Here is a 25599-nt window from a genome sequence, read left to right as displayed (position 1 = left end):
TAGAGTGCATAGGCTCTTATAGTTGTGGCTCACAGGGCTTATTTGCCCCTCTGTGTGTGAAATCTTCCCAGAGCAGGGGTTGAACCTGTGTCTCCTGCATTGGGAGGCAGCTTCTTAACCACTGGACCACCAGGGAAGTCCAAATTTCTCCTTTTAATAAGGAGTCCAGCCTACTGGTGTCCAGGGAGTAGGGCCCACCCTACTCCATTTCCAAATAAGGTCACATGCGGGCGTACTGGGAGTTAACACTTCAGCGTATGAATATTGAGGGGCACGGTTTGGCCCCTAATGCTGACAAGATCCTCCAGGCAGTCACTAAAGACCTGGATGCTGGAGATGGGCCAGCAGTCTGTAGTGGGGGGCAGGAACTTGGTTATGAGAAGCCCTTGCACCACCATGTTCATCTTGTTCCAACAAAATCAACAAATTCATTGACACTCCAGGTGCAAAGCCCTGGGTCAAATGCTGCAGAAAACACTGCACTGCCCTGATGGGGTTTTTCCTCCTGCCTCTGTGCCGCTGACGTTCCCTGGGAAACTCCAACCGGCCCAGGCCCTGTGGGGCCCCAAGGGATGGGTGGTTCCCAGGGCTCCTGCATTTCGGGCTCAGAGTGTAGTGCTGGGCGATCCTAACTCTTGGTCACTTGTGTCACTTACGAGCATCTACAGTTTCTATCAGCGTGTTTACACGAAGCCCAGAGACAGAGTACCATGCTGTACACAGAGACAGAACTTTCCTTTGATGTGAAGATTGTTTTTTCTGCTGTTGTGGAAAGTTCTGTCTGCCTGCCCTGCTCAGAGGATCAAATGAAAGAACTCTGGATGAAGAAGCTGCCACCAACAGCCTGGTTTTTCCTGCCAGTGACAGGCCTCAGGCCAGATAGGGCAAACCATCAGGGTGGGCCTACTAGTGACCCCAAGAAGGACCCTCCCACTCCATCCTGCTAGAGGTGAGCTGAGAGAGCTCAGGATCTGGGCTTTGAGGTTTCTGTTTGGATATTTGGATCAGAGAAGGGACAGATGCCTGAAACGCATTCTGGTGACAACTTGGGAAACATGTCCTCAAAGCCATGGACACAGCCTGTAGCAACTTTTGGCAGAAGCCAGCCATGAGCAGTCTAACCTGCTATTCGCACAGCCACACCAGCACCAAACCTGTATTTACACAGCTTTGTCCCTGAGCCTCTGCCCATGTGAACTTGTCAAGTGACCTGGTTTGCACAACTTGAACATTCTGCTTTCAGGAGAACTGAAGCAAACCGAAACAGTTAATGGAAAACGCTCACTTTGAAAAGTCCGAGGAAACTCAACTAGCAGAGGTCTGCCTCCAGTAGAAAACAAGCCAGGGGCCTGGAGGGGAGTCTGGGCGGGCCCACTCGGCTGCCTTCCGGCAGATGCCGAAGCCAGAACTTCAGGGTCCAGTACACAGGCCCAGCAGCTGCTTTTTAGGTTCCAGGCCAATCGCTTCCTACCACCTGTAGAGAGGAAGAGAGAGATTGGGACGCCCTAGGCTGTTAAGCCCTGACTGCCTACCCCAGAGCCCACAAAGTTACCTTGCTAATCCACCAGCCCTGCCTGGTCTGGGACTCCAACCGCCACCTCCCAGCAATCCCAGACCCAGGAATGTGCTCATCAGCTGCCTGGGCAAAAGGGGAAAGCTATCGGTGACTCACCCCCCCTCCTAGGAGCACATGACAGGACGCCGTGCTCCGGGCAGCAATGCTGCTCCCAGACTTTCTGCGCGGAGGGCCAGGCTCTACGGAGCTGGTCAGCGGGCTCACCAGCGTCCATCACTGGGCAGAGCCCACCCCTCGCAACTGGGACTCCGGACAGCCCTGCTCTCAGCCCATCCTGGATGGGCTTCTCCGGAATCCACACATGTGCCTCTGGGAACCCTCTCCCATTTTGGAGGGCAGGGCTAACATCTCCCCGGAAATCTCCCATGGAACCTCCAAGTGCCTGAGCTCACTACTTCGCGAATACATGTCTCACCGGGTCAGCAGGACTGGACCAAGGCACAACACACACAGACCCTGGAACAGCCCCAGCACAGGCTACCTGAGAACCAGGGAAGGGAACTCTGCTGCGAATGACGGAGTGTGTGGACAAGCCAGTGCTTAGCTGCTGCTGCCCAAGGTGCTAATGCCAGGTTGTTGCTGAACACCAGCTGTATACCACATGCCCAGGTGGGAAAAGGGAGCAGCCCAGGTGGGAAAAGGGAGCAGCCCTGGGGTTTGAGGGCACAGAGCAGACACACAGGCCTCTGGCTGGAATGTAGCTGTGGTCATGGGGGAAGTAACACACACGCACACAGCTCCCTGCAGACTGAGACCACCAAGGGAAGCACATTCATATCAAGTCTCACCATCATGCCTGACATGCCCCAGCCATCTCGAAGGCCCCGGCAGCATCAGAACTAGGGGCTACGAATTGGGTAAGGCACCCATCCTTCCTACTCTGGGCAGCACGTTGGAGGGCTGATGGAGCATGTGGAGTGACAGCCTGGGCTCCTTGGAGACCTGGCCACATTTGCTGTTCCTGGCCTCCCAAAGCGGGCTCGATCTCCACCCCAGTTCCCTCCAGGAACAACGTCAGTGTCCCACTGTGCCTACAGACATGTGCACAGAACAAGAGAGAGGAAACCCTGCCCTTGGCAGGGGTGCCCTGGCTGGGCTCTGATGCCCACCCAAACCCCGCTGGCCCCTGTGGATGTCCCACTCAGAGCCCTTGTGGAACCCCAAGGCCCAAGAGGTGTCCCCAGTCCAGGTTCAGGTGCCATGAGCCACTGTAGCCAGGATGACAGCTTTGAGTCATAGTTTTTGAGTTTTGGTTTTTTAGTCTGGCGGGGCAGGGGGAAGGAAACGTCAGTTGAACTACTCTTCCTTATACAAACTATGCATAAGCAGAGGCTCTAAGGAGTCAAATTACATTGTAAAAACTAAGAGATTGGCTCTCTTAACATCAGATTCTTTTTTACACAAAGGTCTAGTGATGAGCACAGCAGTTTAAAAAAAATTTTTTTTGTTTACTCCAGCTTTGCTGGATCCTAGTTGGAGCAGGTAGGATCTCTTAGTTTTGGCTTGTGGGATCTAGTTCCCTCCCCAGGGATCAAACCCAGGCCCCCTGAATTGGGCGCTCAGAGTCTTAGCCACTGGACCACCAGGGAAGTCTCTGAGTACAGCATTCTTGAAGTCTGAACGTCCCTGATTTCTCATCCAAAGCTGCAGTGGTTCTAAGCTGCGGGGGGTGAGGTGAGGGGGTACTCTTGCACAACAGACCTGCGCTCCCCTAGCTGTCATGTCCTGACATGGCACGTTGGCAGAATCCATGCTGTGAACACTGGGTGCCCACAGCAGGTAAGGCTGCAGACCCCCAGCACAGGTGAGCCAGTCGGACAGCATAGGAGCAGGGCCAGGAGGCAGCCCTCCCTCTATCCCGGCCACGTGCACTAGGTGACACATGGTGTCAGCTCCTCGCGCGGTGACAGCTCCACGCATGGTGCCCATGGGATGTGTACATGCTTCTGGGTGTCTGCCACGATCCAAAAAAGAGATGGCTCAACAAGAGCAGCCCCAAGCTCACCTCCTCTCCCTAGAATGTCACAATTCCAATCCCCATCCCCGTGCCTAAAAGTTGTTTAAGGCAGAGGCGACAAAAGGCAGAAAATTTTAACTTTATTTGGTCAACGTGTCCAATTGCAATATTGTGGTAGAAATGCCTGAAGAAGTGTCAACATACGATTCAGCTCAAGCATCCTTGGCCGTCTCCCAGCCTGGAAACGAAGGGTCCTGGTTCTGCCTGGTGCAGGCCTCAGGCCACCCTGGACATCACAGAGCGATAAGGACCCTGGCTTGGGGAAGGAGGGGGCTGCTGGGTTGTCGTGGGCCCAGCCGCACCCTCCGCTCACGGGGGGGGGGGGGGGGGGTGCCCTGTGACAGAGACCGGAAGTCTCCATTTGATCAAATGATGCAGGAGCCACGCTCCACCATGGCAACACCGCATGAGGTGAGGGACCCGTCCAGCCTTGCCTGGTTCTGCCCCACAGAGGGCACGAGTCCCAGGGAGGCCTGGCCAAGGTGGAGCACACACCCTGACGTCCAAAAATGTCTAAAAATCCCACAGACGGAATTTTTTTTCAGTGATAGTATAAACCTAACAGGAATGAGAGACATTGCCAGCGTGAGATTCCAAAACATTTTAGCAAGCACTCTGGACAAAACCATGTACAAAAAAAGTACATCACGATTTAAAAAAAATAGGCCCACCAAGATGGGCTAGGCTGGCCTGGAAATAAACCCCTTTCCAAAAGTTGAAAAGCAAAGGAAGACGGGTTTAGATTTGCACATGTGTTAGAGTGAAGGTGGCTTCAGAAAAGTTCCCTGCATTTCCGATCGACGCTCCCTCGCCGGGAGGGTCTGCGGGCGTCCGGAGGCTGTGCTGCTGGGTGTGCAGCCCACTGGGAGGTGCCGGGTTTGGTGCCCAGGTCTGGCTCTCTGCATTACAGTTCATCTTTCACAGCTTTTTGATCATCATCTTCCTCCAGATCAGGCTCTTCTGCTTCTTCGAGATCTTCCAGATCCTGGGACGTAGGATGAAAGGGAAGGGATGTGAGAAGTCCAGGCTGGGCCAGTTTGCTAAGGCTCCACGTCCATGCCGGGGACACTAGGGACCAGTCTGGCACTCAGACACAAGCAGCCAACTTTGGTCTCTATGAACAGATGCGTGGGTGTGTGGGGTGGGCTTCCGGAGGACAGCGAGGCATGGGGGCTCCTGCCCACAATATAGGGTGGAAGCAGAACAGGTGCTCTGTGAGCTCACCCCATGCTGTCGAGTGGGTGAGTGCCTGGACCTACTCCATCCACGGCACAAGTGTGAAGATTGAGCAGGGAGCCACTGGTGTGTAATGTCCACCCCTCAAGTCCTGGAGTTCGCGGGGCTGGTGACGGCCCACCAATCACAGCAGCGCACTCGGCCCTGGCAGCCCTCACTGCCCCCACCCTGCCCCACTGCACCCTGCAGCCAGGTCTGCCCCTTGTCCCACATCCCTGCCCTATCCCACATCCCTGCTCTTCCAGGCGGGCCCGGGGGCCTGCACTGACCACTCCCTCCACCACCCTACCCAGCCCCACCCTCTCGGCCCAGGAGCACTTCTGCTATCCCCTCCTCTCCCCCCAGCTGAGAGGACTGAGCTCATGCCGGGCTGAGTAGCTCAGCCGACAGAGAACATGCTGGATGTCCCTGCGAAGAGTCCGGAGTCAACAGTGGAGCCTAAAGACCCTTCCAACCCCCCACCCCACCCTGAGCAGCACCGCGTGGCAGCACGCCCCACAGCCCCCACAACCCGCCAGGTCCAGTAACCACTTACGTCATCATCTCCAGCCCCATCCTGACCACCGCTCTCCAGGAACTTCTTAAAACCTTCCAGTGTCCGCTCCCCGTTGTAGTCGATGACCTGCAGGGAGGGGGGATGAGATGTGAGACGCAGTCCCCCCGACAGCCCCCCAACTCCTTCGCACACCCCTCAGTGGTGGGCGCACCGTCCTGTCGGCGCTGGCGGGGAAGAACTTGAGCGTGGGGAAGCTGTGCACTTTCACTGCCTCCACCTCGTTGGCCGTGGAGTCCATCTTGGCGATGACTATGTTCTCGTGGTCCTTGTACGTCTCTCCCAGCTTATCCCAGATGGGGGCCAGCTGCTTGCAGTGACCGCACCACGGGGCATCTGAAAGAAAGCTGTTCTGCGTCTCACTGGGCCAGCAAGTGCCCCGCCCCAGCAAGCCCAGAGGAGTGGAGGGCCTCACTTACAGAACTCTACAAAGACGTTCTTTTTCTCATCAAAAGCGACCTCTTCAAAGTTCTTTCCGACCAGCACTTTGACAGGCTGCTTGTCCCAGTCGTCAGGCAGCTCCTGGCTCATCAGGTGGGGCTGGAGGGCGAGTAGAGGAGTCAGGCATGTGCAGTCACCTGGGAACTCAACTCCTCTGCCACCTAGCTGCTCTGTGCACCGCAAGGATCCTCAGCAGCCCCACCCCGGACAAGGTCTGCACCTTAATCTTGCCCTCCAGGAAGCGGTGGCAGAACTCAGTGATCTTCTCTGCCGTCAGCTCATCTGACTCTGGTTTGTATTTGGTCATCTCCTCCTCCAGCGTGATGAGGCGCACAGCTGGGCACTCCTCTTTCTTCAGGCCGAAGAATTCCAGGATGCGCTGGTTGTCAGTGTGGTCGCTGTCGATGAAGATAAACAGGATCTTGGGAGAGAAAATGCACGTTGATGGCACTGCACAATGAGGGCTCCCTAGACTTCCCTGCCACCCACTCCCCAACAACCAGGACCCCACACTAAAACAGGCTGTCCCGAGGCAGGAGGAACCCGCCGATCAGCCTTTGATCCAGAGATGCCAAGCCGTTCGCGGGTCACAGGGAGCACGCACCTTGCCCTTGAAGCTCTCAGCCGCTTTTTTGAAGTTGCTCAGCTTGCCCTCATAGTCAGACACGCTTTTCGGCAGGAACAGAAGGATGTGAGTCTTGATTTCCCCCCCGAAGATCTTTGGGGCTGTCTGCGTTGGAAACACAGGTTACTTGGTCTGAGACACAAACCAGGCTATTGACACGGGCTATTCTCTCCTTGGCCCCAAGGCCACCACACATCTAATCCCTCTAAGTCAGGGTCCCCAGGACCAAACATCAGGACCCCTCCACACACACACACACACAACCAGGGCAAGATCAGCCACAGAGACACACCTGCTCGGTGAACTCGATGACCAGGGGCAACTGGTTGTGCTTGATGAAGTCCAGAAGCTTCTCCTTGGTGACCTCCCCCTCAAAGTTGTTCCGGCCTTCGTCAAACTGTGGACAGAGAAAGGCATGGCTGCCAAGGCTCTCCACAAAGCCCCCTGTGGCCCTGGCTGGCTGACCATAGCCAGGAAGGCAGTCTACAGCCTCATTTTCCTGTCTGGGTTGTGAGAGCAGTGGGTGGGTGACGGGGATGTGCCCGCAGGACCCACATGTCTCCATCCAAAGCAAAAACTCAGGTGACGGCTGCCGGAACACCTCCTCTGCGCAGTAGGCAACAGTGAGGTCACCAGAAGTGCACAAAGACTCCCCACGAACACCAGCAGGCAGCCTCCCGCACGCTGAGACCACAGAAACTGGCTCAAACCCTGCCCCGGCATGTTCCTGACAAGCCATGAGAGCCCCACGTCCTGGGTGGGGTGCCAGGGGACTCCCTCATTGCCAAGTCCCTAAAACTGTGGCCCTCCAAATGTGGGCCTCACCCCTGTGGACCCAAGGCCCTTCCAGGGCGGCCACAAGGTCAGACTGATTTTCACAACCATGCTCAGACGGCAGGTGCCTTGTCATGCATTCCCCCCCCAGAGTATGCGTTACGGCGTGTGACATTGCGTCAGACTGAAGGCAAACAGGAGAGACAGCTGTCTTCTTTCAGACAGACACCAGAGACCGGCAGATAGCTAAAACACCACCCTGATCACAAAAACATTGTCTGGGAAAAAACTAATTTTCACAAAAAAAAAAATTTTTTTTTTTTTGCCAAACCACGCAGCTTGTGGGATCTTAGTTCCCCGACCAGGGACTGAATCCCAGATGGATTCCTAACCATTGGCCCATCAAGGAATTTCCTCCCAAAATGTCTTTTTTGATAACATGTAATATTTATTATTGTTATTTTAGAACGAACAAGTTTTTTTTTTAATTTCTCAGTTCTAACATGTCTGACACAATAAAAACGGGTAGGTATTCCACACCAGAAAAAAACGTCTTCGGGAACTTCAATACTCTTATTAAAGTTTCAAAGTCCTGGAGTCATGAAAAGCGAAAGCTGCAGACACAGAGCTGAGAGGTGTGGCCCCAGCTCCGAATGGGTGGGGCAGACACAGCTCCCTGCAAGGAGGCCGAGCCGTGCCTCAGCCTGTGTGGCTGGTCAGCGAGCCTCCCATCACCTATGTGAACTGCGATGGGACCTAAAGAGAGAAACCACTCACCTTCCCTGCCTGGTCATTTCCCTCTGCATTTTCCCAAAGTAACTAGCCACTTTCCATTCCCACCCCACTTATATAGAGCTGAAGCTGGCTCTGCCTTCCCCACACCCGTGATGGGAAGGTGCAGAGCGACAAGAAGGACATGGAGGCAAGAGGCTGGCCACGGCCAGGCTCCATCACGCATAAAGCAGATCTCCCGTTAAGAGGCAAACAGACGGCCATCCCCGCTCCTCCAAAACCGCCGTGTCTCTATCAGGACACAAGCTTGGTCGAGGTAATGGTGCCACGTTACACTGTGTGCAGTGTCTGCTTTGGTGAAAAACAAACAGCCCTTGTTTATCTGGGGACAGCCACGGGAGGTCTTGGGGCCCTGGGCAGAAGCCACCTCACCAGGGTGCAATGAGAATGTCACAAAAATAAGGCCCCACCCCCACTCTTAAGCCCCTGGCTTCAAAGATGAAAGAGAAAAACAAAGTGAATACCAAACAAAGACACAGGGCGATCAGCTCTCAAACCAGTGGTCCAAGCAGACCCAAGCTGGGACTCGGACTGAGAGTTGCAAGTGGCAGCTGGCCATTCTTGGGAGTCCCATCTCTCAGGGTTGCCCACACAGAAGACTCTGCTCACACTGAGGAACTAGGCAAACAGCCTGAAGGAACAAGTAAAGGCGGAGAATGGGGACAATTGGCCAGCGGGGAATCCGCACCTTCTTCCTCTCATCCATAGAGCTGTCTGCCCGACTGCAGTTGTGACCCCAACTGACGCCTCAGCACAAAGCCCGTGGGCTCTGCCAGGCTCCTGCTCACAACTGCCCAAGGTAGCATGACATTCCAGCATGGCTGCCAGAAGCCAGCAAGTGGAAGAGGGAAGCCCCCCTCACTGTCCCCCTTCCCCCGTGTAGATACCAGAGACTTGAGGCCGAGAAGAGATGAGCAACCATGACTACAGTCTTTGTAGACAAAGCAGCATCCTTCTTAACCTTCAAGGACATGTGATCACCAGAACCATCATCAAAAGGGTGATGGAAAAGGACTGTGGATCAAGCTGATGAAAAGTGGTTTGCAAGCGCCACAGGCCTGAATCTCCCCCTCCTTCACCCAGAACTGGAGGACACACCCAAGACTTTCTATTCAAGGCCCCCAGGACCTTTATTCCACTCAACTCCATCCAACTTGGCTGGGTCTTCTCCTAATCTCCTAATCAGCTGCTCCTCAGCTGTTAATAACAGCTTCCTGGGTACCTTTGGGAAGACAATTAACTAATTTAGCAATTCTGTTCCCTTCAAAGGATGTGGTGAGGATGGTTACCGAGTAAAGAATGTAAAGAATACCTCTTGTTTTGAGGAAGAGGAAAGGACTTCGGAAGTAGCTGAAAGCAAGCCACCCCAGAACCCAGTGCACCCTGGAGGGCTGTCCTCCCTACCGCCAGGTGCCTGAGGCTCAGCAGCGCCCCCAGGAGTGCAGCGGGGGGACTGGCCCCAACACTGTGTCCTTTCTCATCACTCAGTTTACAACTACCTTCTAACCCTGGGAATGAAACAGGAGTCCAAGGCCCACCCCCTCTCCTTGAAGATGCACCTCCAGCCCAGCTCCCCCCGTCATAGCCTTCCCTCCTCCTCCACTCTGCACCCAATCCAGGGACAGCTATGTCCCAAGAGCATGCGTGCTCGGCCAGCCCCAAGCCCACTATCGGGTGGCTAAGATAAAAAAAGAGACCCCGATCACCCACCAACTGCTGTGCACATACACCAATCCCAGCTGTGTCCTAGCAAGAGTGCGGAGAAGTCAAGAGACACACGGCCTCTTCCTGACCAAGCATAACAGACATGGGGCCAGGGCAGCCTGCAGGAGCCCACAGGAGCCCTGAGGCCCAGCTCTGCAACAGAGTGGGAACACATGCCACTAATACCCCACCGTGGAAACAAAGTGACAGCTGCATGTTACCACAAATGTAATTAATGCCACTAAAAACTTAAAAGTGGTTAAAATGCTAAACTTTATCATGTATGTCTCACCACAGCTTTCCTTTAAAAAGCTAATTCTCTCAAGCTACTTGCATAAACTATCGCAATGGAGCCAATACAGAAGCTGGACATAGGGCCCACAGCTGAAGGGCTGAAGGCCACAGTCTAAGAGGCTCCTACTACCTGACGTTGCAAAACGGGCCCTGATAACAGGCGGGCCGCAGTCCAGCAGCCAGTGCTGCCTGGGCAAGGTCCTCAAAGGTGACACCAGCCCAGAACTTCAACTCCCCACTGCGTGGGGGAGGGGGGCACTCACCTTCTTAAAGAGAACAACCCCATCCTTGTCCAGCTGGTATTTGGAGAACACGTCACTGTTAGATGTGATCCCGAAGGGGATGTCATCAATGGCCTCTGCTGCCAGCAAGAACTGCTTTGCAGAGTCCGACTCCACGTCCTGGAGAGAAAAAGCAGAGGTGGCCACCGTCCCAATGCTGAGGACCCCTTCCCTGGTCAGCAATGGGGGAGACCACAGTGCCCAGGCCACGGCAGGTGAGAGGAAGACCCAGGGTGAAGTTAAAAAGCCTCTACCTTGAAGAAGCCGATGACGGCCACCTCACTGGACTCAACCAAGGACTCTGCAGCAGCCCCGTCAGACAGCGTGCTGGCGGCAGGGCCCGTGCGCTTCTTCAGCCAGTTCACGATATCATCGGCTTCTCGGCCGGCTGCGCCCAAACATAGGGAGGGTCCACTTGATATAAGGAATGCACCCACCCTCCCCACCTGTCCTTGTCCGAGCTCTCTGCCAAAACCAGAGCAAAACATCACCTTGCCATAGGAAAAGCATCTTGTCTACATACCTACCCAAATTCCAAGGTTAAAAAGGCTTGTAGTATGTATATATGGGAGACTGTGGATGTGTTTAAAGAAGGGAAAGGCAGCAGTGACCTCTGGGTAACAGATCATAAGTCACCTGTTTTTCCTCTAACACTTTTGCATCTTATAAATTTTCCTTGATAAATTTAAGTTCACTAAACACACGCGTACTTTCCCCCCAGTGGTCTCACACTAAGCTTCGTCTTATTTAACGATGTGATAGGGTTGGAAGAAAGGGCTGCTTAGCAAGACAGTCTCGAGACCAGCTTTCCCCTGAAAAAGCAGGATGGGCTCTACTGCCTCGTGCACCCAGACTGGTCAGGAGTCACTCAACCTACACACCTCCTGGACTGGCAAGAGGCAGAGACCAGACCCCGCACGCCACCACGGCAGATAAAACGAGAAGGAAAAAAGCTGCTCCTCCCAAGACTGAGACCAGTTGCCCTTTATCCCCTTGTGTGACTACATAGTCTGACCTGGAATGGGGTTGCCAAATCTCACATTTAAAAGGATTCTGCCTAGAATTAATAAAAGCTGTGCTATCAGTTATAGGAGGAATCAGAAAGGGTTTTCTCATCTACAGAAGCTCAGCGTTAATGACAGGATTGTGGTAACTCTGCATATGGCACTCCCATTCCAAAAGTGAACACAAGTAAAAGTGGGAGCAACAGAACAGCAGCTTACTGAGATCAGAGCTGATGTCAGAATGAACAAGACGGGCTGCTCTAAATGATTCGGGCGGATAAGTCATGGAACCGGTTTCATAGACAAAGATTCCCCTTTTGTCACCAGTACCAACTGGGCTACACAGGGAGGCGGCTGAGCAGCAACTGTGGGAGGGGCCGGTGCAGCTGGGCTTGGATTTGAGCTCTACCACGACCGCCACAAGCCCCAGCTTTGTACCCACTGATCTCTGTCTGCCCCGCCTCTGTGAAAGGCCATCACACCTGCCCTGGTGGCAGGCACACAACGTGTTGTTCCACTTGCTCAGCCTCCCCCCACCCCCACACTGGTCAACCTGAGGACAAGCTTCAGTCGGCTAGCCACCTTGTGGGATGACCCTCTCCACTTGAGAGAACGTTCCTCACACAACCCTGAGGCTGAACTAGACCCTAGAACCCAGTCGGAGAATAATCTCCTATTATATTCCAAGACCCTGTCTACCAGCAAGGAAAGGACAGCACCACGCTCTCACCTGTGTACTCTTTGGGGGAAGCTGTGTCTCCATTCTTGAAGAACTTGATGGTGGGGTAGCCTCGGACACCATACTGCTGGGCCAGGTCAGACTCTTCAGTGGCATCCACCTTGGCCAGTCTGATCTCGGAACCTTCTGCCTTCAGCTTCCCAGCTGCTTTGGCATACTCCGGGGCCAGAGCCTTGCAGTGGCCACACCATGGGGCGTCTGGGAGAGAAGGCAAGACCTAGAAAGCAGCACTGACCCACTCCACCGCTTCCCTTCCCTTTTCCTTTGGTACCTCCCTCCATGAGATCTTTATTTCTGCACCAGGATAACACCTCTGAATGCAGGGGCTGTGGATGCTCTTGAGCCATATCGGATAGGGGGCACGAAAGACAAACCACTGGTCCCTGCTCTCCCTCATCTTCAATGGCTAATAACTTCCTACTACCTGCAGGCAGTTAATGCAGCCGGGTCCTAGAATTTCCCTTTCGGAACCAGACACATTAAGAAGTTAAAGCTAAAACCATGGCTGCTGTATATTTACTGACAAGTAATAACTATGAGACACACATCTGCGCACACCAGCCAGAAACTCACATCTACACAAGTTCTTTAGATTCTCTCTCAACTCAGGTTAGTGGCTGTGTTGGGCCCAAGATTTCGCCGAGACAGTCAGGGCTCATACACTTACGAACACAAACAAAGGTTTTGGATTCTGGTGGGCAACACTGTTTATCAGAAAACAGCTGTCCCTGGTGAACTGTGATGTAGGCAGGGGCAGGGCTCTCCGGGAACTGGTCCAGGTGAGCAATTCGGAGGCTACCCCTGCATAGTCCTTCGTATTTGTGGCAGTTCATTGAGTCGACCCTACTTTTCTTAGGCTAACAGAGGGATCCTGCCGTGTGGACGTCAGGCACAAAGGCACATCCAGGATGTCTGCCCTGGGTCATCATCAAGGTCCAGCTGGGCACGAGGGATGCCCCCAGGACGCGGGCAGCGTAGGGACGCTGACAGCAGGTCTGTGAGCTGCTTCCGCTTACAGATGGGCCTCTCCAAGGGACAGAAGTCAGCGCGTCTAGGGGTGGCCCGCTGACACCCCTTTAGACTCCAGCCTATCTCTAGCGGGGCCGGGGAAGGAAGCGTGGGGAAGGGCACCCAAGGGCCCCATCCTCCAGCCCCCTTCCGTTCCCCAGTCCACCCCGGTGGCCCTGCCCCCTCCTCTGTCCCTGCTTCGTTTTTATCCCGCGAGTGGCCGCGAGGCCCGGCCCGGACGGATGGACGAGCTGGAGGCACTCACAGAACTCCACCAGCAGGTACTTGTGGGCCGCCAGCGCCTCGTCGAAGTTGCCCTTATGGAGCACCAGGACGTGGTCCTCCTCGTCGGGGGCGCCGGCACCCGCGCGGAATAGCGCGGTCAGGGCCAGGCAAAGCAGAGCGCGGCGCAGCATGTCGGCACGGGCGCGGCGCTTCACTTGGCGCCGCCAGGACAGCAGGCCACGAGAGCGCGCGCCGCCCGTCCCGCTCTTATAACTCCGGCCGCCGCGCGCGCGCGCCCGCCCATGCACGCCTCCGATTGGCCGGGGGGGCCTGGGGCCCGCCTCCGCTGAACTCGCATTGGGGGCCCACACAAGTCACGGCCCCGGATTCGGAATTGCTACAAGCACCTCCCTCGCCCTCGCTCGGGATTGGTCGAGGAGCTCGCGCTCGTACTCTCTCCCGGTATCTCACTGGCTCCTGGAGGAGAACTTTCTCTCTCTCGACTTGTGACTGGTGGTTTACTCATACACCTTCCCCGGGCCTGGAATGGCTGCTACCTTCGGGGACCCGGGTTCTACGGCTTCTGATTGGCCAAGACATGCGCGCTCCCCGCGCGATCCTTTGTCGAACGTGGCAGTGGGGAGGAGTCCTCAGCTGAGGGGCGGAGCCACGCTTCCGCCTCCGAAACCCCTCGTGTTGCTTTCTGACTGGACCGCGTATCCCACCTGACACCGCCCCCCGGCTCTGCAGGCCGGAAGCTGGGCTGACGCGCTTCCGGCGCGCGTGAGGCCCGTGCGGCGCCTGCGGTAGCGCCTGGTCTCTTCTGCGGGCGTTGCCCGGGTGGCCTCCGTCAGTGGCCAGGGCGCTAGTCGGTGGAGGCAGAGCGAGGCGCAGGGGCAGCGCTCGAGGGGCCGCGGACGGCCTCAGGCGGAATACGATGGAGGAGCCGGCAAGGCCCGCCAGAACTGTGCCTGGCATGGGGCCACTCGCTTGGTGAGAGGCTACGGTCCGGCACCGTCCACTGTGGGCATCTGTCTACCTTCCTACCGGCTGCCTCCCACGAGACGGCCTCCGGGAAGCTTTCAGGCGACCGGGTAAACCTACGCAGTCCGCCACGGGGTTGGCTAGCGGCCACTATCACTGAGCTCTACAGTGCGACCGGGCAGTGTAACCCGGAGTGAGTGTAACACAGAGAAGACAGATTGAGGATGGAAGAGGAGTGTACGATATTCCCTTGATGACTTTTTGTATGGATACGTTGGAATATTTTGTTGGGTTAAGTGAAAGTATTAAAATTTCAGATTTCTTTTTCTTTAACGTGACTTCAGAGCATTTAAAATAATATGCGTGGCCGGCATGTTAGCTTCTGTCCGGCGGCACAATTCCGGACGGAGCAGCGCTTTGCCCTCAAAGGCTCAAAACCCAACCCGCAACCCCGTCGACACTCTTCTCCATTTGTGTTCACTTCCTCGGTTGTGAAATGCCACCCCCACTTAAGACTCATCATCGATTTAATAACTTGGCAGGAGGGAGACACTGCTACGTTAAATGTACACGTTGGCTATAGTAACACCTTGGTTTTAAAAATGGTAAAACAAAAAGTATGCTTTTGTACTTTAGAGAGTTTGCATTTATTGACACCTTGCTCCTGAGGGCATGTGTTCCCATATCCTATGCAGTATTCCTTCTAGAATATTAATTTCGGAAGGTCAAGACCAGGTTCTCTGTGCCCCTCCCCCAGTACCAGTAAAGCAAGTCAGGAGGAAGTGGTTGTACCTCCTGTGGGGTACTTTACAGGAGTTGGGCCTCCCGAAACAAAAGGCTGTGAATATGTGTCTGCAGCCTCCGCCCCACTGCCGTGTTCTGGCCTGGGCAGAGCAGGCAGGGCTCATAATAAGTATCACAGCCCTGCTCTGCTGTCTGCGAACCGGTGGGAACTGCCTCATGTCTCCTGCCCAATCTTCCCACATTTTTGTGATTGCCATAACTGTTTTACAGACCACAATTTGGGGCCTGAGACAAGGGATCTTTGTACCACATCTTGATTTCAGAGGCACTCATGAAATCTCTTGCCTGGAAAATCCCATGGACCCAGAAGCCTGGTGGGCTGCAGTCCATGGGGTGGCTAAGAGTCGGACACGACTGAGTGACTTCACTTTCACTTTCTTGCATTGGAGAAGGAAATGGCAACCCACTCCAGTGTTCTTGCCTGGAGAATCCCAGGGACTGGGGAGCCTGGTGGGCTGCCGTCTGTGGGGTCGCATAGAGTCGGACACGACGGAAGCGACTTAGCAGCAGCATGAGATCTGAGTATAGATAACTAAATTTGGGAACTATAGTTTTTTCGGCTAACAGAATGAAGATGTACTTGGTGACGGTTTGGAGGGAGCTTGGCCTCACAGCATATGGTAAATAGTTGAGACTACTGGGACCAGGAGAAGAACAGACCAGATGCAGACAGCAAGGATCTGAACTGCTGGCAATGGTTGAGCCTCACTGTGGTTCAGTTTGAACTCCTGGTCAAAACCAAGAGCAATTGGGACACACCTTGATGCAGGTGATGACAGGGCCACTATTCTGCAGCCCAGATGGACACAGCCAAGTCCTCCTTCTGTGAGGACCAGGGCCTCACCAGGGCTCTGGCGTGGGTGGGGACATACTTTCACCATTTGTCTGCTTTGATGTACCTTCTCAAAGCACAGTCACCCATCATGAAGCAACCTGTGCACTGACTTGGGCAGGAGCAGGGAAGCAGGGTTCCCAAAAAGTGGGAGGGAGGCCAGGTATGGGGATAGCCCCAGGTCTCCAGTTTCTGGGGTTGGTAAATAGCTGGGTGAGGTGCAGGGGTGCAGCCTGTCCCCCAGAACATAGGCCAGGTTCAGTGTACACCTCTGCAGGCCTTGGCTCTGAGAGGAGGGCTAGTGTCTTTTTCCTAAGGCCACTCACAGGCCTTTCAAGGGCAACTCTAGGAAGAGGTGATGAAACCATGGACACTCATGCCAGTGCCCTGAACTGACTGTGTGTCCTTGGAGGGCAGAGCCTACCCACCTGCTAGCTGTGGCTCTAGCATCTCTGAACCCAGCACAGTTGGCTCAGGATAACCTCCAGGGGTCTCTCACACCCAGAGAAGGTGCTCACTGGTTAAACAACTGAGTGATCAAATGTTTTGATAAAGACTACTCTCAGAGTTCTCGGTGCGGTGAGCGCAGGCGGCATGGCGGGTGGCTGGGTGCCACTGAGCAGACTCGGCTATGGAAGGTAAACCATTGGTGATATCCAGACAGAAGACAGAAGTGCTATGTGGAGTCCCCACCCAGGTGGTCTGCACAGCGTTCAGCAGTCACAGCCTGGTGGTGGTGACCCAGTTGGGGAAGACAGGTACCCTGGCCTCCCTGGAACCCAGCAATGTGACCAGGGACATCAGCAAGCCTGTGCTGACCGCTAAAGTCCTCCTTGGGAAGGATGAGCCTCTCATCCATGTCTTCACAAAGAACCTGGTGGCATTCGTGTCTCAAGAAGCTGGAAAGAGAGCAGTTCTCCTTGCCCTGGCCATGAAGGACAAGAGCATGGAGGTGGTGAAGGCTCTGAAGGAGGTGATCCAGACATGCCAGGTGTGATGACCCTGGCATGGTCACCCCTGCTGTCCAGGAGGGCCATGCAGCAACTCAGACACCCTCTCAAGGATTTGAAGGTCCTCCTTTAGTTAGGAGGAGCTCTCTCTGGCTTTGGCCCTTGAAGTTGGAAGAAATACAAACACCTCGGCTGACCTTGGTTTGGAGGCTGACGTCCCCTGTGGAGGGAGGACAGGAAACATGTCCTGAGAAAGTTGTGAGTCCTCCTCCCCAGGTCCAGACAGCTACACGTGTATGAGAATTGACAGAATGAGTCATGGCCCTCAATTGTTGGGGGAAACTTTTTAATTAAAAATAAATGCATATCCCCCTCCAATAAAAAGAAATCAAGATCTCTGGACTTCCCTGGTGATCCAGTGGCTAAGACCAGGCTTCCACTGCAGGGGACACAGATTGGATTTCTGGTCAGGGAACTAAGATCCTGCGTTCCACGTGGTGTGAAAAAAGCATTCTCAGAATAAAGCTACTCCTTTTCAACCCAACTGGAGGTATTGAGAGTTAACAGCAAGCTCATGAACACCCAGGGATCGTCTTTACTTGCAGATTTCTACTGTGGAGCAGCAGCAGGGGGCCGAGGGCTGTGCTATGGGCCACAAAGGTTTGCACACAGGTGAGCTGGGACACAGCAACCAGGGGCAGTGGTGAGGGAGGCCGTGGTAGACTGAAGCGGACTTGGGTTATAAAGCATGATAGTGCTGGGTGTGAAGATTCTAGTAAGCTCCAGTAACTGGTGAGTAGTCACGTGAAAGGCGCTGATCTGGTGCCCATCGCCACACTCCTCAGTGGAGGAAGGGTCCCTGTGGGGGATGGCTGAGGGGGCAAAAGCTTGGGGATAACTGAGGGCCATGGACAGGAGGGCGTGGAGAGGGCCACAGGTGCTGGTTCACAAGGGTGGGGAGGCCAGGCTCAGGAGCACTGAGCTGTACAGACAGGTTTGGGGTGGAACCAGGAGGGACTTGGGACCCGGGAGACACGTCATGCTGGCCCTACAGGTGCCACCTCATGTTAGCCTTCACCAGGGGAGGAACCAGAGCAAAGTCCTGGCTGCTGGCACGGTGCCTGTCCAACCTGGCACTTGGGGTCTGAGTTCACGAATCAAAATCAAGCTTGGAAACAAGACAGTCTTACTAGCCCTTCTGGCCTGCCAGAGCCTCCGAACGCCCTTGCCCAATAAACCAAATTGCTGACAGTACAGGTTAACCCGAGATTTGAAAATGTTCACTGGACATTTTAGGAAGTGGACTGGGACAGTTGGAGGGGCTCTGGTTGGCCCTGGGGCTCCTCTGGCTGGCTGAGACTACAGCTGCTGCCTGGAAGCCTTTCGCCTCCAAAGGTAGGGCTGTTTCAGAGGTAGGGGCATCTCAGTTTTGTGAGAAAGGCCTTGGGCCTGGGAACGCAGGGCTGTGCAGTCTGTTTTCCCCTGCCTGAGGCTGGTGGTCCCAGGAGAGGTTGGTTAGGGTCTTTGCCCTCTGTGGCTGCGACTCTTGGATTTATGTCTGGGCCAGCTGCTGCAGAAACTGGCAGTTTGTCCTGGTACCCAGCACAGGGCCCCACCTCCAGAAGCCCACAGGGGCCCTGGGGTAAGGAAAGCCAAGCAGTAGCCAGCCCTGTGGGAGCCATCCTGGCATGGCATGTGGTCACTGGCCAGAGGGTGGGAGTGAAAGGGTACTTCCTGGTCTGCTTCAGCTGGCAATAAATCCTTCAAGGGCTCACCCTGCTGCTGAGAACTGGGAAAATTGGCAGCCTCCAGGAGGTGTGGCCAGGGCGGGCACACGGACAGCAGCAGCCTAGGTGTGGCACACCCTTTTCTCACCAGCTGAGCACAAAGGGAGATTTCACCCTAAAAGTTTTGCCACTGAGCCATGAAACGGGGTTTCTGGATTCAACCTGTCTGGGTGGAACTGGGGATTCCTATTTGCCCTCTCCTTCTTCAGTCGGTAAGGGGTATCTTAGTTCCTGGGTGCCCTTGGGGGTGATGCTGAGGTAGCACCATCCCTGCTACCCCAAGGTCCTGAAGAGACCCTGCCAGGTAGCAGGACTGGCAGTGGCACATGCCTGCCTTGGCAGTCAGTCCTTCAGGGCTCCCCAGGCACTTTTCTGCGACTCCTTGCAGGGAGGGTCCCCATCTCCTCCCATCCCCGCCACCTCAGCAATCCCACCTTTGGACCTCTGGCCTTCCACGCCACTCCACTGGCCCTGCTGCCAACTTCTCCACCCTCCCATCAAACTCTGAGTCCCTGTCCTCGGTTCCTTGGAACCCAGTCATTCTATTTGTTCCCAAGCCTTCAGCATGGTTCCCCTTTTTTGAGGTTGGAACCATTCCCCCCCAGAGGCTCAGACAGGGCCCACAAATGGCATGCAGGAGTCACTGTGAACACTCCACAGGCACCAACTTTCCCCCCCAACCCCTTTCCCCGGCAGAACCCACCCAGCCAAAAGGACAGCACTAGCTCTGTGGGCTGATGTGTCTGAGTATGGGCTGTAAACCCTTTCTCCTTCACCAGCCAAAGACAGTGGTGACTGCACCTGGCCCCTGGCCCTCCTGCGGGTGCCCTGGGGAAGCAGAGCAATGGGGCCCCCATTTCCCCTTCCCCGCCAGATGAGCAGCAGACACCCTGGCTCCTTAGGGGGAAGTTTATTTCCCGGTCAGAAAAGGAGAAGCAGGGACAGGCTCCTGTGCACTCTCGGCCTGGGCCTGACCAGGGAGGGTGGGGTCGGGTGGGGTGGGGGCAGAGGGGACGGCTCCAGCGGTGCAAGCTTGGTCCCACAGTTGTCCTGGCTGGGTCCAGGGAGGGCCTGCTGGGGATGGTGGCACCGAGCCTGGGGGCAGAGGCGGCAGGCCGGCGGGCCCAGAGGACGGCACATATGGAGGCAATAAATACTGACGGGCCAGGCACACAACTCCAGGCCGGCAGGCCAGGAGGGACAAGTAAGGCTCGGCCACTGGCTTTGTCTGCTGAGGGCTCGCTCTTGGGGCCGTGGGCTCTAGGCACTGCCCATTGGGACAAAGAAGGCAGAGGCGTGAGGACACCCAGCCTCCCAGATGGGACTGGAGGCCAATTTTGAGTTTTGGCAATTTGGCTTTTCCCAAGCCCCTGGAGCTGTCCCCGCGGGCCTGGCCAGGCCAGGGCAGACTAGGAACCAGCACATCCCAGAAGCCTTCCCGGGCCACGGGGATCACAGACGGGATAGGGACTGGGGGCGGAGACAACACATGCTCATGCAGACACAGAGTTAGAGGTTAAGTGACGCCCCCACAGCACACGTTCCACATGTTAAGGCATCATGGTTAGACCGTTACTGACAGTGATGGATGGGCTGACCGGGGAGAAGTGAAAGCTGGAGGACGACCGGCCCCACGAGGCCCCACGCAGTACACCCCACCCCCACCAGGAAGGGGGCGACAGGAGTCCAGGTAACATAACAGAGACGGCTCAGGGGACCTGAGCACCCTGAGCCCCACTGCGATGCCTGACTCCCATGCTGAGGACTCAGGTCGGGTCAGGACAGTGGGGAAATCTCGAGGGATACAGAAGGGGAGGTAGAGGCCTCCCTCCCCACAGCACAGGCGGGAGCAGCAACAACACTAGACCACCGAGGAGGCTGGGGCCAGCGGGCTGGAAGGGTGGAGGGGGAATGGGCCAGCCAGAAGGCAGGCCAGGGGCAGTGGTGGCAGCGTGGGCGGGCCCTGTCAGCACTTTGGTCTGGGGTCGGGAGGGGTGGGTGGTGGGGTGGGGCACGTCCGTCCTTCCGTCCGCCCGCCCTGCCCGCCTCCCGGCCGTGGCTCAGTCCTTCCACTCCTTCTTGATGGTGAGGTTCCACTCCCAGGACAGGTGGTCAGTCCTGTCGTCGTCTGTGAAGCGGGACTTGATGCTGTAGCTGCCTCGAGCCAGCATGCCCTTGGGCGCCTCCTCCATGGGGGTCAGGAACTCGTACTCCTCCGCCCGGGGCCCATAGCTTCCCACCATGTAGTCGGTCTTGTCAACTGCGGGGTGCAGGGAGGGCGTCCGTCAGGAAACAGCCGGGCCTTTCCTCACTCCCTCCCGATGCCCCTTGAGCCCCTGGGTGGCCGCCCTCACTCACTCTTCACGCCTTTCCTGTACGTGTGCTGGATGTACTTCATACCAGACACGATCTCTCGGTTCACCTGCAAGGAGGCACCCAAGCGGGGCTTAGCCAGACTCTCCAGCCCGAGGCCCCAGCATCCTCCCTGAGCCTCCTCCTTACCCGGAAGGAGATTTTTATCCGATATTCCACACCCTCCTTCAGCACAAAGGACTGCTTCTTGAAGCTCTCCAGATCACCTGCGTTTGAGAGGAACGCCACACTAGGAGGTTCAGGTAGGGGAAGCCACTCCGGCCCTGGTGGGGTGCCCTGTCTGCCCCTCTACACACACACACACACCCTGGCATCCCAGGCCACACACCCAGACACCCACACACACACCACCCCCCAATCCCAGGTCACACCAAAGCCAGAGCCTTATTAAAACCACTTGGTTGCACTTCCTATGCTCCCCACAAGAGGGCGCCAGCACCTCAACAAATTATTTTTAGGGGAAGCAGCAGGGTGCCAGGCAGCCCCAGCCAGGAACCTGGAGATGCCACTCACCTGTCAGGTCCAGCTCCAGGGGGCCCGGGGCCGTGCTACAAACCAGGGTCAGTCGGGTCACCACAACATTGGGGACATTGGGGTCTGCAGAGTGACAGCAAGTTAGAGCTCCGCCAGCAGGGGAAATAGTGGCGGACACCCAGAAAAGCGACAGGTGTCCAAACACCCCACTGGGGTCCACTTACCAGCAGACACAGCCACACGACCGAGGAGGGCTTCCTTGTACTTGCGCAGACTCTCGTCGTCCTTGTCCAGCTCCTGGATCTCCTGGATGCTCTTCTGGGCTGGGGGCTTGTAGTTGACCGAGTGCTCGTCCTCCTCGTTCTCCGCCGCAATCTGTGCCAACTGCTCGGCTGTGGGCTCCTGCTCAGCCATACTCACCTCTAGCTGGATGTGAGACACCTGTGAGCAGGGTAGCAGGGGCTGTGGCAGCCTGGAGGGACCCACAGTGTGTCCCCACCTGCCCTTCTGCAGGACCTGCAGGTGATCTGCACTGGTTCCCTGAAGGTAGCCAAGCCCCCAACCTGGGCCCAAGGGGAGATGCACGTTCTGTAACAGGAAGGCAGTGACAGCCAGAACTTCAAAAAGGGCCCAGACACAGGCTCCTGAAGCCCAAAGGGGCCACTCACCTTCTCGCCCTGCCCACCTCACAGGACCTCACCCCAGCATCCAGAGCTAAATGAAGCTGCAGCCTACTCTCAGAGGAAACCAGGCACAGCTCCCTGCTGCCCAGGAAGCAGCAGCCCCTGGTCCAACCAGGAAGCATCAGGACCAAGCGCTGCTTCCTGTTCTGAGCTGCCCAGGCCCTCCCCTCAAGGAACCCCTCTGGCGGGGTTCTCTCTGACCACCCTGTTCCTTCGAAAACGCCCCAGCTACAAACCAAAGCCTTTGTGCAGGACATGGGTCAGTCATGTCTCACTCCAGCCCAAACACAGGGCTCTCCTAGGGCTCAGATGATGGGGCTAGCCTAAGTCCCACAGGTAAGTCCTAAAATGGCCTAAAAGACCCTACCTGTCTGACAAACCAATCTCTTAACTGTGAAGGTCTGTGACCTAGAATTTGGGAACTGCTGCAGCCATGTGATGGGTAGCCTCAAGACCTTCCTTCCGCCTGTGCCCCAGGAGAGCCCAGAGCAGTGCTGTCAAAGCGAGAAGTGATGGGGCAGCCACAGGACTTCCTTCGCTAAGGATGACCGTCGCACCCCGTAGAATCCCTGAGGAGTATCTGAAACCGACTCAGACTAGACCCGGCGGTGTGGGAGGTGGGTCAGGGCCACCGGTTGCCAGTAAAGACAGCCAATGCCGGGACGTGCGTGAAGACTAGATCTTACAAAGGGCCGCCGGGGACCCGGAACCGCTCGGCCGCCACTGGCAGGGTGGGGCCGTCTCGTTTTTCCAAGCTTCCCTGCAGCTTCCTCTGGAATTCCTCTAGAAGGCTCACGCCCTAACGTCACCCAAGCGCGGCCGCAGGCGACAAAATCATTTAAGTGCGATGGCGAGGCCCGCACTTCCGCAGGGCCTGCAATCTGGGCCAGGCGGGGCCCGGTAAGCAGGGTGGGGCGCAGGGACTTCACCTCCCAAGGGAGGAGGCGTCCCGCCTGGACCCGGTCGGCGAACACCCGCGAGGAGGGGGCTGCCGAGTACGAGCAGCGACCACAAAAGAGGTCTGCACAGACCCCGGCTCCCGCCCCCGCCTCCAGATCCCCGCGCCCCCGATCGCACGTGGGCCCGCCCTGTGCCCGGGGCGCCGCCCGCTGTCAATGCCGCCCCCGCCCTGCGCAGATTCCCCCAGCGGGACTGGCGGGCGGGGCGGGAAGCGAGAACAAAGGCGCGGCCCCGGCCCCCTTCCCCGCGGCCGCCTCGCCCGCCGTGCCCACCGCGCTCGCTGGCCCCGCCGCCCGCACTCACCGGAGGATCGTCCGCGCCGCTCTCGCGCTCCCTCCCGCACAGAATGACGAACGTCGCCGCCCCGCCCGCGCGCGCCCTGCCGGCCACTTCCGGGGTCACGCGACTTCCGCTCGCGCCGGGCGGGCCGCGGAGAGCGCATGTGCGAGGAACTGCCGGCAGCGCGCAGCCGCCATCTTGCGGGCCGGCCTCGTGGGCGCGTCCGTTCGGGCAGCGCGGCAGAGGGGACTTATCCGGTTGGGGCTCCTGTGCCCTTTGCCACAGGCGTTTCTTAGTCCCTGGTATCCCCAGGAGTCAGCCGGCAAGCTGAAGGGGCGGGGAAGTGAGACTATCTCGCTGAGCGCGACGGAAAACTGGGCGCGGCATGGCATTTCTGCGAGGTGCTTGGACGCGCGTGTGTCACGGGCGCGTCTCCGTCAGCGGGCATCTCTCCCTCCGAGGGCACGCAGCCATCACGCCGCGGGGACGAGCCGGCACAGCTGGTCCCCTCAAGGAGCCGGGATCAGCGAGTGGCAGCCGTCCGGCCTTAGGCTGCCTTCGCGCCCACTCGTCGCCCACTCCGCGCCCCCCCGGAAGTTATCGTCGGACGTTCATCCACGGGTGTCCAAATAGCTCTCTCCAGGCCCTTCCCCTTCCAGACCAAGTCAGCATGCGATCGCCCTTTCGGGAGCTCCACCCAGCGTGGCGACTGTCGGACACATTACCACGCGTTCAGCTAGCGAGCATTTTGCAGTCCCAAGCAGGGCCTATGATTTGTAGGCAGCCTGGCGGAGCCTGCGCTGCCAACGCTGGTCTAGCTCGCATCTCTTCCTTCGCCGCCGTCTCGCGGAGTGCAAGACCTGAAATGCTTCACACCCGAATCATCACACACACACAACCCCTGCATTGCGCGTGGTGGGGGCCTTTTAGGTCACAGAACCTAATATGAAATACTGACCTTGGTATCTTCTAAAAATGTCTTAACTTTGGGGGAGTATTTGCGAGTTTTCTGTAACTAAGAGTCACATGGTCAGCTTAACTTGTAGAAAGTTGAGTTGGCCAAAGGCAGAGCATTCCAATCTTGTATTTTATTCCACGCGCTTTTGAGACTTCCTGTTGGGGCATCTGAAAACCGCGCCGCTAGACCCGGCAGCTACACTGCAGAATCGCTGACTGAGCAAAAGTTTGTTTTTCAATAACCCAAGTGCTTTTTGAAAACTGTCAAACTCTGTTATATTAGTCACCTATTGCTGTGTAAAAACATAACCCTGGAATTTAGCAGCTTAAAAAGACCAACATATATTGTCTTCACCGAGGATCAGGGAGAGCTCCGCCGGGTGGTTCTGGCTCCAGTTTAGTGAGGTTGTGGTTGAACTGTGAGCCAGGGCCCTGGTTTCAGGATCTGCAGGAATTCCAAGCTCATGCACGTGCTGTGGGCAGGAGGCTCTGATCCTCACAGACTTTTGGCTGGAGGATTTAGTTCCCTGCTGCCCACAGCTTCTGGCTTCTCTGTAAGGCAGCTGGCTTTCCCCAAGTGAGGCCTGGGAAAGAGAATTCGAGCCAGAGAAACAGCAAGTGCCTAAAACAAAGGGGCAGTGCCCTTCAAAACCTAGTATCAGAGGTGCCATTGCTTCTACTCTTCTGCTGGTCATGTGCTGGAGGGGAGTACAGGGACATGAGGACAAGGAGATGTGCTGGGCCATTCAGCCATCTTGGAGGTAGAAAGAATGGGAATATGAAGCCCAGAGTATCCACCATCAGCTTCTGTGGCTCCCCTCCAGCTTGTCTCCAGCCCTGTGTCATGTGTGCCCTCATCTCCTTACCACATGGAGTCAGTTTGAAGCAAACCTCAAATGTCGCTTCTACCATAAATATTTCCACGTGTATTTCTACACACAATATTCTAAGTAAAAAGGTCCTTTAAGAGTTAGTAAACAGCGGTACCATCATCCCAAGTATGTAACAAACCACTCCAGAACTTCCCTAGTGGTCCAGTGGTTAAGATTCTGAGCTGCCAATGCAGGGGGAACAGGTTCAATTCCTGGTCAGGGAACTGAGATCCCATATGCTGCTTGAGGTGATAAAATGAAAACAACAACACAAAGATGACCATGTTGCATAGCACTCAGCCTGGGCTGTTGGCCCAAGGACTGCCCACATGGCTCCTGCGGAATTTTGGCCACTGGGACTTCAAAAAACAAATG

At 56.3% G+C, this 25599-nt stretch overlaps 2 protein-coding genes and 1 pseudogene across 2 annotated transcripts; 1 reads left to right on the top strand and 2 right to left on the bottom strand.

The window, feature by feature from the left end:
- Positions 1-3653: 3653 nt before the first annotated feature.
- Positions 3654-13525, bottom strand: P4HB (prolyl 4-hydroxylase subunit beta). The gene is made up of 11 exons (XM_055408323.2): positions 13310-13525; positions 12028-12234; positions 10548-10681; positions 10276-10413; positions 6741-6845; positions 6428-6553; positions 6044-6244; positions 5802-5922; positions 5537-5718; positions 5365-5451; positions 3654-4578 (listed from the first exon to the last, which is right to left on the bottom strand). Exons 1-11 carry the CDS (start codon positions 13458-13460, stop codon positions 4498-4500), a joined length of 1533 nt encoding a protein of 510 aa, XP_055264298.1. The 5' UTR covers positions 13461-13525; the 3' UTR covers positions 3654-4497.
- A 355-nt stretch (positions 13526-13880) lies between these two features.
- On the top strand, positions 13881-17206 carry LOC129538598 (proteasome assembly chaperone 3 pseudogene; annotated as a pseudogene).
- A 2315-nt stretch (positions 17207-19521) lies between these two features.
- Positions 19522-23550, bottom strand: ARHGDIA (Rho GDP dissociation inhibitor alpha). The gene is made up of 6 exons (XM_055408321.2): positions 23420-23550; positions 21698-21914; positions 21513-21596; positions 21129-21205; positions 20985-21048; positions 19522-20886 (listed from the first exon to the last, which is right to left on the bottom strand). Exons 2-6 carry the CDS (start codon positions 21885-21887, stop codon positions 20687-20689), a joined length of 615 nt encoding a protein of 204 aa, XP_055264296.1. The 5' UTR covers positions 21888-21914; positions 23420-23550; the 3' UTR covers positions 19522-20686.
- Between the last annotated feature and the right edge of the window lie 2049 nt (positions 23551-25599).

The sequence above is a fragment of the Moschus berezovskii genome, chromosome 20 (assembly GCF_049115385.1).
Source record: "Moschus berezovskii isolate FMDL1 chromosome 20, NW_MosBer_1.0, whole genome shotgun sequence".
Classification (NCBI taxonomy): domain Eukaryota; kingdom Metazoa; phylum Chordata; class Mammalia; order Artiodactyla; family Moschidae; genus Moschus; species Moschus berezovskii.
This window is presented reverse-complemented; position numbering and strand designations above follow the sequence as displayed.

Bases quoted from the DNA above. Each gene is read 5' to 3' on its own strand.
- P4HB (XM_055408323.2), bottom strand. From the start codon at position 13,460: ATGCTGCGCCGCGCTCTGCTTTGCCTGGCCCTGACCGCGCTATTCCGC. The intron at 5,923-6,043 runs GTGCAGACCTTG...CTCGCCCTCCAG, and splicing joins TCCTGGAGGGCAAGATTAAG to CCCCACCTGATGAGCCAGGA. The intron at 4,579-5,364 runs GTAAGTGGTTAC...CCTACGTCCCAG, and splicing joins ATGGGGCTGGAGATGATGAC to GATCTGGAAGATCTCGAAGA.
- ARHGDIA (XM_055408321.2), bottom strand. From the start codon at position 21,887: ATGGCTGAGCAGGAGCCCACAGCCGAGCAGTTGGCACAGATTGCGGCG. The intron at 21,597-21,697 runs GTAAGTGGACCC...GTCACTCTGCAG, and splicing joins TCGTGTGGCTGTGTCTGCTG to ACCCCAATGTCCCCAATGTT. The intron at 20,887-20,984 runs GTGAGTGAGGGC...TGCACCCCGCAG, and splicing joins GTACAGGAAAGGCGTGAAGA to TTGACAAGACCGACTACATG.